General features: G+C 39.4%; 1 protein-coding gene across 7 annotated transcripts in view; it reads left to right on the top strand.

The window, feature by feature from the left end:
* TTBK2 (tau tubulin kinase 2) overlaps window positions 1–12236 on the top strand; it is a 180339-nt gene that overhangs the window by 134531 nt on the left and 33572 nt on the right. For all 7 annotated transcript variants that reach the window (XM_008016878.3, XM_008016880.3, XM_008016879.3 and 4 more), the window contains 2 exons: window positions 5252–5468; window positions 11847–12058. In XM_008016878.3, coding sequence (XP_008015069.3) covers window positions 5252–5468; window positions 11847–12058 — 429 coding nt within the window. The remainder of the gene's footprint in view (window positions 1–5251; window positions 5469–11846; window positions 12059–12236) is intronic.

Below are 12236 nucleotides of genomic sequence, written 5' to 3'. Positions count from 1 at the left end.
CAACTGCAGGATATTCAAGGCGACACAAAAACACATTCATAATCGGAGATGTTAATGCACCACTCTCAGTTTAAGACAGATTAAGTGAACAGAGAATAGGAAGATAGAAGACTTAAATAACATGATCATAGTAAGGTAGATCTTATTTATGTTTTCTGAACTCTATACCTTGATGATAGAGACTATACCTCCTGCCCAAGTACCCCTGGAACATTCACAAAAATTGATCAGGCATTAGGTCACAAAGAAACATGTAAGTAGTTCCATAAAGTAGAAGTATTACACTATCTGATCACACTGCAAGAAAACTAGAAATTACCAGCAAAATTAAAGTATCAAAGGCCCTTTTACTGGAAATTTAAAAACCTGTTAAACTACAGTCATGTGCCGTGTAATGACATTGCCATCAACGACACACTGCATATATGACAGTGGTCCTCTAAGATTACAATACTGTAGTTTTACTCTGCTTTTCTGTGTTTAGATATGTTATAATACCCAAATACCATTGTGTTATGCTTGCCTGCAGTATTCAGAACAGTAACATGCTGTACAGGTTTGTAACCTAGGAGCAATAGGCTATACCGTACAGCCTAGGCACGTAATAAGCTATACAATACAGTTTTTTTTAAGTACACTGTGATGGTTTGGTTAATGACGAAATTGCCTAACGATGGCATTTGTTAGAGTGTATCCCCATTGTTAAGTGATGTATGACTATGCTCTTGGGTGAAAAGGAAAAGAAAAACTAAGTTATAGAAAAAAATGATAATGTAAACACTACTTATCAGAATCTGTGAGATAAATTTAGAGCAAAGATCAGAGGAAAATCTATGGCATTAAACAAGGAGGTACATAATGTCAATATGTCTTTTTACTGATGATACTAGTGTTGATAATTTGGTTACGGTGGCCGGTTCTTTCTACTATAAAGTTAACTGTTTTTGTAAGAAATAATCTTGTGGGAAGATATTTGCAACTATGTCAGCACTGTGTTTCTTGTCATACTTTTGCCTGTTAATTGTAGCATCCAACAATGACTCTTGCCCACATCACTATCTGACCCTCCAAGAAAAAGCTTGACAATCTCTGATTTTTTTCTGTTTGCAAATGATATGGTAGAACACCTGGAGAATCAGTGTTAAAGAGAAAAATGTATAGGGTATGTCCCAGAACCCTGAATTTCTTCATAGAGGGAGATTGAAAGTTTTTTTTTTTTTTTTGAGACGGAGTCTGGCTCTGTCGCCCAGGCTGGAGTGCAGTGGCCGGATCTCAGCTCACTGCAAGCTCCACCTCCTGGGTTTACGCCATTCTCCTGCCTCAGCCTCCCGAGTAGCTGGGACTACAGGCGCCCGCCACATCGCCCGGCTACTTTTTTGTATTTTTTTTTAGTAGAGACGGGGTTTCAATGTGTTAGCCAGGATGGTCTCGATCTCCTGACCTTGTGATCCGCCCATCTCGGCCTCCCAAAGTGCTGGGATTACAGGCTTGAGCCACCGCGCCCGGCCGAGATTGAAAGTTTAGGAGAAGGTGAGAGGATGCTTTAAATCATGAGCCAGCAAGCTTTTATCTGTAAAGGGCCAGATGAATATCTGTGAGCTATGCTGTCTGTGTCACTACTCTCATTGCTGTTGTAGTGCAAAAGCTGCCGTGGCCAACTCGTAAACAAACGAGACTGACTGTGTTCCAACAAGTCTATTAAAAAAAAAAAATAGGTTTTATGTTTAATGCCATAGATTTTCCTCTGATCTGCAGGCCAGATTTGGCCCACAGACACTAGTTTGCCTTAGATTATGGGGAATGAAATATGAAAAGGATATTCATTCTTACTATTTTCTCTCATAGCTCTTCAGTTCTTCCACACGTTTTCTTATTCCCTTAATCTGCTTCAGTTACATAACACTTTGCCTGGACACATGGGCCATGTGCTAATAACACTCTCATGTGTACTGTCTCACTCATTCATATTCCTGAACATGATATAATTTTCCTGGGAAGGAATTATTTCTTTCTATATCGCATACTCCAGATTTGGATCAGAGTTTAGGAAAAGAAAGGAAACAAGAACCAGGGAAGGAGTAAGGAGTGGAGAATAAATGCAGAGGGAGGGGACGGGTGGGGGAGGAACCTGAGTCCTGTAAAAGAGAGCCTGTGTGGAGGAGATAGACGAGGTCCTTGCAGTGTGTGGTATCATATTGAAGCATAAGATATAAGAGAAAAAGTAGGATTGTATTCAAGTAGAAGTAGAAGTGTATTCAGAGATGGAGGCGTGGTTTGTTTCCTGAAGTGTGAAAGAAGGAAATGCCAAGGAATTGAGGTAGTTGGAAAAAAAGCAGAATAATGGCTAGACATAAGGGAAAAAGGGGCTTGGAAGAATACTGAGTGATTAAAATGGAAAAAAGGTGAAGATAATAGACTAAGCTTCTTCAATTCAAATATTCATCTATTTCCCTTTCTCTTTCCTCAGGAATAGAGGGAATTCTTTCAATAAACATTTGGATTACCGTGTAGTACATGTATGTTAGTGTCCATTGTGACTCTTGCATCAATAAATAAATTATATTGAACTAATATCTGAAAAATCCATTAGTAGCCAGTTTATTTCTGATCTTTAATTATCTCTATAATAAATCTGTTTATTTGAACTATTTTAGGCCAAACTACCTTTTAAATATGCTTCCACTGTCAGAACTACAGACACTACTCGGTTATAAGTTTTTTTTCTGGGAGCCATTATCAGTGCTTTTCTAGATTGTATCATTGTAAATTGTCGATAAAGAGGTTCATTCTAGCGTTGACCCATTTAGGCAAAGGTAGCGGTGAAGGTCATCGGTCACCAAGTCAGGTGGAACAAGTCCCTGAAAAATCACTGGTCTTCTCACAGCCTATGAAGTACTCATGACACCATTGCCAGGATCTAACTGTGACTCTTAAAGTGGCTCACTGAGAGGATGCCTGTGTTGCCACTCACAGTAATTACAGGAGTCAGTATAATGTACTGAAGACTGATTTGTCTACTTTGAGACATTCCAGGTCACTTCTAAGAGGAGGTTTCATTGTGTACTAAGTATTGTGTTCAGTCAGCAATAGTTTAAAAAAAAAACAAAAAAACCTAGAACATAGCGTTGTAGAACTGGCAGGAGCCTTTTCACTTGGTGAACGATAACTGTGAACTAGAAAAGCCTCTCATGGGAGGGTCTAAGGAAGAGATGACCAACCATGTAAATAAGACCTGGAATTACTTTGAAAGAAATATATAGACAAATGCCAGTTAATATTTGCTATTTTTACCCCCAGGTCAGTTCATGCTGAACTATATAAACTGTATAATTACAGGAAGTCTAGTTTTCCCTCTAGGGCAAGAATTTCCTTCCTCTTGTTTGTGTTGCTAGGGCATTGCATGTAGTAGGTGCTTAGTAAAAAGTCTGCAAGTGGCTGGGCGCGGTGGCTCACATCTGTAATCCCAGCAGTTTGGGAGGCCGAGGTGGGCGGATCACTTGAGGCCAGGAGTTTAAGACCTGCCCAGCCAACATGGCAAAACCCCATCTCTACTAAAAATATAAAAAATTAGCTGGGCATGGTGGTGCATGCCTGTAATCCCAGCTACTTGGGAGGCCAAGGCAGGAGAATCACTTGGACCCCAGTGGTGGAGGTTGCAGTGAGCCGAGATTATGCCACTGCACCCCAGTCTGGGAGACAGAACATGATTCTGTCTCAAAAATTAAAAAAAAAGTCTGCGAGTGAAAAAGTAATACACATTTCACACCTTAAAAAAAATAGCATAGCTGATTGACCTGACACCTGTTTATTTCATTATGGCACTGCAAAAGTTGATTATACAAATTAGGTCATTCTTGTCATATTCAACTAAATCAATCAAGAGGCCAGAGGGAGAAAGTACTTGGGGCATATAGCACCTGTTCCAAGAATTTGATTTCTCGAAAGCCCAGCTGCTGAAATGGCCTCTTGTGACTCTAACACTAAATTTACATTCCTCTGTCACTCACCAGTCAGAGCCTGCCAGCTCCCAAAAGCTTCTCTAGTGCCAATGAGCTTTCTTTCAAAACAGTATGTGACATCTCTCTAATAAAACCCTCAACCTCTCCTTTGGTCTTCAGATATACCAGAGACCCACTCAGTCTATATATGTGCCCCAAATTGTAGTTCTTGCTTCCCAAATGAAATGTTGATTTGGAGATTTATCTCTGTATTTTATTTGGAGTTCAACAGCACTTAACATTTTCCTGTTTAGATTTTTTTTTTGATTCTCTAACAGGCCGGGCACAGTAGCTCATGCCTGTAATCCCAGCACTTTGGGAGGCCGAGGTGGGTGGATCATCTGAGGTCAGGAGTTCAAGACCATTCTACCCAACATGGTGAAACCCTGTCTCTACTAAAAATACAAAAAATAGCCGGGCATAGTGGTGGGTGCCTGTAATTCCAGCTATTCAGGAGGCTGAGGCAAGAGAATCACTTGAATCCAAGAGGTGGAGGTTGCAGTGAACCAAGATCATGCCACCGCACTCCAGCCTGGGCGACAAGAGTGAAACTCTGTCTCAAAAAAAAAAAAAAAAAAATGTTGTTTTAATTGACAAAGACTTCTTTGAAAATAGATGAAATGCTTCTTACTTATAAAGTGATTGTCAAATTAGTGTGTTATTGTTTTAGAATTTGTATTTTAAAATCAGCTTGAAAATTCTAATTGATCAAAATGTTAAAGTTTTATTTTGTAGAATTGGCATGACCTCAGGTTTTTTTTTTTCTTTTCCTTTTTTCTTTCTTTCTTTCTTTTTTTTTTTTTGTTTCATTTTGTTTTTTGAGCTGGAGTCTTGCTCTGTCACCCAGGCTGGAGTGCAGTGGCACAATCTCGGCTTACTGCAACCTTCGCCTCCTAGATGCAAGCAATTCTCCTGCCTCAGCCTCCCGAGTAGCTAGGATTATAGGCACCCGCCACCACGCCTAGCTATTTTTTGTATTTTTAGTAGAGACAGGGTTTCACCATGTTGGCCAGGCTGGTCTTGAACTCCTGGCCTCAAGTGATCCGCCCGCCTCAGCCTCCCAAAGTGCTGGGATTACAGGCGTGAGCCACCATGCCCGGCCAAACTAAGTTTTCAAGGTGCTTTTTTTTTTTTTTTTTTTTTGAACTCTCTTAATTATATGTGGACTTCATTTAAATGAAGAAATATAATTATGTAAGATAGTATCATAGTAATTTTTGATTCTTGCCTTTTTTTCCTCCCTTCATATGTAGAATTGCCAATGCCACTCCCATCCCAGGAGACTTGCTTCGGGAAAATACAGATGAGGTATTTCCAGATGAACAGCTTAGCGATGGAGAAAATGGCATCCCTGTTGGTGTGTCACCAGATAAATTGCCTGGATCTCTGGGACACCCCCGTCCCCAGGAGAAGGATGTTTGGGAAGAGATGGATGCCAACAAAAACAAGATAAAGCTTGGAATTTGTAAGGTATCAGTACCTTATAAACAACAGAAATGTATTTCTTACAGTTCGGAAGGCTGGGAAGTCCAAGAAGGAAGGCTAGGCAGGTTTGGTATCTGGTGAGGGCTGTTTTGTGGCTCCTCCTTGCTGAGTCCTCATGTAGATGGGGAAGGGTCTCTGTTGGACCTCTTTTGTAAGGACACCGCTCTCATTCATGAGGGCTCTGCCTTCTTGACCTAATTACCTCCCAAAGACCCGCCTCCTGATACCCTCACATTGGGAATTAGAATTTCAACAGGTGAATTTTGGGGGCCACAAACATTCAGACTATAGCAGGTGTATATGTTCAGTCATGGGAGTCATTTGCAAAATGATCTCTGGATCGATGTGATATGCCACAATGTGATTTGGCTGTTGACAAAGCACAATCTGGACCAATAGTAGTCAGGAATGAGTAGTGGAAAGTAGATAGGGAGTCAGTGTCAGAGTTTTGTAGTATCAGCTGTGGCTGTCTTTATGGCACCAAGAACAAACTTATAGCAAAAAAATCACTGGTGACATTCTCAGTTGTCAGCCCATATGGATATCTGTGTATGTGAGAGAATGAAATGGCACTTGACATAGAAGATCTTAGTTACTTTAGTTTCTGTCTTTTACCCACTATCACTATTTAATCTGAGTGAAATTTGAATGGTAAATAGTTTTGACCCTAAGTCCATTATTTGTTATCATGTGCAGTTTATTGAATTTATAATATATAGTGCTGAACATTACAAGCTCTCATTTTGAACATCTGGCTAAGGCTTTAAGCTAAATATTGAAGACAGTGTACTAAGCTAGGTGCCGTGCAGTTTAAGATACATCTTTTACCCTTAAGGAGCTTATGGTCTCTTTGGGTTGATATGTAGCTGCACAAGCAAATATAATACAAGACAGAACATTGTGCAAAACATTTAAAAGAATTAAAATGCATGCAGATGGGGTGGGAGTTGGGAACATGCCTTATGGAAGAAGTGGTTGAAGTAGAAGTAGAAGTAAAAATATGTACATGAGGGCCAGACATGGTGGCTCACACCTGTAATCCTAGCACTTTGAGAGGCCAGGGTTGGGGAGGGATCACCTGAAGTCAGGAGTTCAAGACCAGCCTGGCCAACATGGTGAAACCCTGTCTCTACTAAAAATACAAAAATTAACCGGGTGTGATGGTGGGTGCCTGTAATTCTAGCTACTTGGGAGGCTGAGGCAGGAGAATCGCTTGAACCTGAGAGATGGAGGTTGCAGTGAGCCAAGACCATGCCACTGCACTCCAGCCAGGGTAATAGAGTGGAAACTCCACCTCAAAAATAAATAAATAAATAAATGTACATGAAAAAGTGCATGGATAGAGCTTGTAACTTTAGGAATTCATTGGTCATCTAGGAGAAAAATTCAAAACAGCTATATTTATCTTTTAAAATCTACTTGTCTGGGCGCGGTGACTCAAGCCTGTAATCCCAGCACTTTGGGAGGCCAAGACGGGCAGATCACGAGGTCAGGAGATCGAGACCATCCTGGCTAACATGGTGAAACCCCCTCTCTACTAAAAAATACAAAAACCTAGCCGGGTGAGGTGGTAGGCGCCTGCAGTCCCAGCTACTCGGGAGGCTGAGGCAGGAGAATGGCGTAAACCTGGGAGGTGGAGCTTGCAGTGAGCTGAGATCCAGCCACTGCACTACAGCCTGGGCGACAGAGCGAGACTCAGTCTCAAAAAAAAAAAAAAAAAATTAAATTAAATCTACTTATACTATATATAAAAATTTTATATTTATCATGTCAAAGCATAGTAATGTAAGCATGTGAATCTACCATCTGCCCCAAGAACTAGAATATTCTAACATATTCCTTCTATATTTATGCTTCTGCCCTCTCCCCACTGAGGTAACCACTGTCTTAGGTTAGATTCCATAAAAGCAGAGCCACAAAACAAACCTTAATAAGTTTAAATAATTGAAATCGCACATACTATGTTCTCTGAAAATAATGGAGTTAATCTAGTAATCAATGACATAAAGACAGCAGGAAAATCTCTAAACACTTGGAAATTATACAGCGTATTTCTGTATAAACCATGGGTCAGAGAGGAAGCCTTAAAGGAAAAAATTTTTAATTTACATAGAATTGAATGAAATTGAAACTACAACATATCAAAATGTTTGGGAGGCAGCTAAAGCAGTGCTGAGAGAGAAATGTATAGCACTAAATACTTACATTAGGAAAGATAAGGTTTTACATCAATAGTCTAAATCCTACCTCAACAAACTAGCAAAAGAAGCAGCAGAATTAGCTAAGATAAGCAGAAAGAAGGTAATAAATATCTCTGTTACTGTATTGCAGAAGTTTTGGTGTGTTGTATTTTCATTCTCATTCTGTTTTAAATATTTTTCCATAATGATTTTTTTCATCCATGAGTTTATTAAGTGCATACAAGTTTAGAGTTTTTACACCTGCCAGGTGATTAAAAGTTTTGTTTTTCTTTATGTAGTGACTATTTCTATTCTGTTCCTACTATTTTTTTTTCTAGCATTAAAGCCTATTTTGTCAGATGTTAATACAGTTATGCCAACTTTCTTTCCGGTAGTACATGCCTGGTGTCTTTTCTGCCTTTATCTTTCTATTTTTTCTCATCTGTATTCTGTTGTGACTTTCGTTAAATGGAATATAAGTAGACAATCTTATGTCTTTATGTTTTAATTAGCTTAATTGATTTACATTTAGAATTATTATTTTATTTATGTATTTATTTTTTGAGACAGAGTCTCCCTCTGTCGCCCAGGCTGGAGTGCAGTGGCACGATCTCTGCTCACTGCAACCTCTGCCTCCCTGGTTCAAGTGATTCTCCTGCCTCAGCCTCCCGAGTAGCTGAAATTATAGGCACATGCCACCACACCTGGCTAATTTTTGTATTTTTAGTAGAGAGGGTTTAGCCATGTTGGCTAGACTGATCTCAAACTCCTGACCTGAGGTGGTCTGTCCACCTCAGCCTCCCAAAGTGGCAAGATTACAGTAACAAGCCACAATGCCCAGCCAAATTATTTTTATATGAACTTGTTTCTCTTCTCTTTTGAATTTCTATTCAGTTTTTTAATGCCATTTTCCCGCCTTTCTTTTCGTTACAGATTTTGTTGCTATTTTTCGTCTTCTGTTTTTTCTTTGTACTTATTGGGGATTTAAACATTCTAATTCTGTTCTCTTAGAAGTTGTCCTTGAAATTTCCCGATTATTTTTAACTTAAAAGTCTAAAATTAAGCAGTATTTTAACCACCTTTCTGATATTCCAAGGACTGTAGAACATTTTAACTTCATTCACTCTTCTCCCAACATTTTAGTACTCTTCTGATTTGAATTCTTTCTTTAAAAAAAAAAAAAAAAAGACTTGCCCTGGCACAGTGGCTCACACTCATAATCCCAGCACTTTGGGAGGCCAAAGTGGGAGGAACACTAGAGCCCAGGAGTTCGAGACCAGCCTGGGCAACGTGGCAAAACCCTGTCTCTACCAAAAAAAAAGAAAAAAAGAAAAAGCTGGGTATGGTGGCATGTGCCTGTAGTCCCAGGTACTTGGGAGGCTGAGGGTGGAGGATCACTTGAACCTGGGAGGAGAAGCTGCAGTGAGCCAAGATTGCGCCACTGCACTCCAGCCTAGGTGACAGAGTGAGAGTCTTTCTCAAACAGACAACAACAAAAAAGAATGACTTGAATTAGGTTATTATTTATTTTATTTATTTTTTGAGACAGAGTCTCGCTCTGTCACCTAGGCTGGAGTGCAGTGGTGCAATCTCAGCTCACTGCAACCTCCACCTCCTGGGGTCAAGTGATTCTCCTGCCTCATCCTCCCAAGTAGTTGGGAGTACAGGCACGTGCCACCACACCCGGCTAATTTTTTTGTATTTTTGGTAGAGACAGGGTTTCACCGTATTGGCCAGGCTAGTCTCAAACTCCAGGCTTCAAGTAATTCACCTGCCTCGGCCTCACAAAGTGCTGGGATTACAGGCGTGAACCACCCGGCCTAGCCTTGAATTAGATTATTAATGTTGTTCTTTTATACAAGTAATGTTTATATGGACTTTCAAAGATGTTTACCATTTCCTTTCATTTCTGAAAGTCCTTGGCTCATCTTTCTTCCAGAAATATTTCCTTCAGAAGTTCCTTTACTTCCGGTCTTTTGGTAGAGGATTCTTTCTATAAATGTATTTATTTATCTATAAATGTACTTATTTTAGCTTCATTCTTTCAAGACAGTTTATGCTGAAAATAAAGTTGTTTTTTGTTTTGTTCTGTTTTTTTAAGACAGAGTTTTGCTCTGTTGCCCAGGCTGCAGTGCAGTGGTGCAGTCTCAGCTCACTTCACCCACCACCTCTTGGGTTCAAGCAATTCTCCTGCTTCAACCTCCCGAGTAGCCAGGACCACAGGCATGCGCCATCACACCTGGCTAATTTTTTGTGTGTATTTTTATTAGAGACAGGGTTCACCATGTTGGCCAGGCTGGTCTTGAACTCTAAACCTCAAGTGATTCACCCACCTCAGCCTCCCAAAGTGCTGGGATGACAGGCGTGAGCCACCACGCCCAGCTCAAATATAAAGTTTTCTATTGATGATTATTTTTCCTCTGGCTTCAGTCATTGGTATTCAGAAATTTACTGTCATTCTAATTGTTTTTTTCTTTTTAAGTGATTGTTTTCCCTACCTTCATCTTTCCTTTCCAGCTACTTTTTAGTTCTTGTTCTTGTCTTTGGTGTTCTGCATTTTAACTATGTTTCTAGGCATGTATTTCTTTTTGTTTATCTTGCTTGGGATATCTTGTGTCCCTTGAATATTTTTATTCCTATTTTTGTATAAAAAATATGTTCTGGGAAATAACAACCATTCTGTATCTAAATGTTACTACCTCTTCTTTCTAGGACTCCAGTTAGACATATATTATGGCTTTTTATTGTATCCATCATATCTCTTAATATCTTTTTTCATAATTTTCTTTTTGCTGGGTTTTTTTTTTGTTTCTTTTTTTGAGATGGAATCTTGGTCTGTTGCCCAGGCTGGAGTGCAATGGCACGATCTCGGCTCACTGCAACCTCCGTCTCCTGGGTTCAAGTGATTCTCCTGCCTCAGGCTCCCGAGTAGCTGGGATTACAGGCCTGCGCCACCACACCCAGCTAATTTGTTTTTTTGTATTTTTAGTAGAGACGGGGTTTCACTATGTTGACCAGGCTGGTCTGGAACTCCTGACCTTGTGACCCATCCTCCTCGGCCTCCCAAAGTGCTGGGGTTACAGATGTGAGCCACCATGCCTGGCCTATCTTGCTGTTTTTTATTCTAGGTAATTTCTTTGGCTGTGTCTTCCGCTTCACTAATTAATAATTTTCACTTTTTTGTTTTTTTTTTTTTTTTTTTTTTTGCTAACTTGCTGTTTAACTTGTTAATTGAATATTAAATATTAAGTTAATCTGTCATTTAATTCCAAATAACCCTTTGTTGATCTTTGTTGTAATAACCTTTATTTATTTAAACATTTGGGAATAGCTGGTCTATATTTTGTATTGAAACCAGTTCAATATCTGAAATCTTTGGGAGTTTTAAATGTTTTTCTTAATTTTGACTATTATTTCTGTTGTGTCAGTCATGATAGCATGCCTTCTCTTGTATTGATTCTCTCTCTCTCTCTCTTTTTTTTTTTTTTTTTTGGCTAATTAATTAATAATTGATGGGAGTTCTGGAGACCTAAATTGGGGTTTGGGGAAACCTTCCTTCAGGGAAGGCTGGCTTGTGTTTCTACTGCTACCCTGAGTATATCACCAATTTGAGCCAATTGGGCATCCTCTTGAGAGTCTCTAATCAGAGTAGATGTCCCAGACTTCCCTCTGTCACCACACTCCTGATATGAGGCTTAATTTCCGCCCCCAGGCTTTTTTGGCACAAGTATACATATGTTGTTTTTTGTTTTTTAGAGGAGGAATGAGAAAAGAGGTATAGCGACTGAGGCTTGGCAGTCTCTCTTAACTTGTGAGACCACTTATGTCTCAAAGAGAACATCCTTTCCAGGTTTCAGTTTTAGGTTAGTGGAATGGGGTCCTACAAGCCTCAAGTCAGACATAATTCAAAAAGCCAAGTCTGTTAAACATTTTTAGATTGTTTATCTTTGTTCCAAAAGTATTAAAAAAACCTAAAATAATACTGAAACTGAGTATAAATTAAGAAAACACATTTAATGGAGAGTTAATAGATAAGAATGTAATGAAGTAAACTAGCCAAAATATCCTAATCGTCTGAAAACACATCTAATCATTTATTGATATTATTTTGAAAGGCTTCAATGATTCTGTCATGTGTATTGCCTAGAATGTTTTTCATGGGTTTATTTTATATGTTGGATAGGCTGCTACTGAAGAGGAGAACAGCCATGGCCAGGCAAATGGTCTTCTCAATGCTCCAAGCCTTGGGTCACCAATTCGTGTCCGCTCAGAGATTACTCAGCCAGACAGAGATATTCCATTGGTGCGAAAGTTACGTTCCATCCACAGCTTTGAGCTGGAAAAACGTCTGACCCTGGAGCCAAAGCCAGACACTGACAAGTTCCTTGAGACCTGGTATAAAATAGTTCATTTTTCTTTTTAAAGCTTCTAAGGTACCATTGTTATTGTTTTGTTGTTGTTGTTGTTGTATATTTCTGTTACATAAAGTCTTTCAAATAAGAAATTCTTGCATTTTTGTAACACTGCTTCTGTTAAACTCTAATTTTCATCCTTATTTTTAATTATTATTGCC

This window comes from Chlorocebus sabaeus, chromosome 26, assembly GCF_047675955.1.
Source record: "Chlorocebus sabaeus isolate Y175 chromosome 26, mChlSab1.0.hap1, whole genome shotgun sequence".
Lineage (NCBI taxonomy): Eukaryota > Metazoa > Chordata > Mammalia > Primates > Cercopithecidae > Chlorocebus > Chlorocebus sabaeus.
Note: the sequence above shows the minus strand (reverse complement) of the source record. Positions and strands in the feature narration are given on the sequence as shown.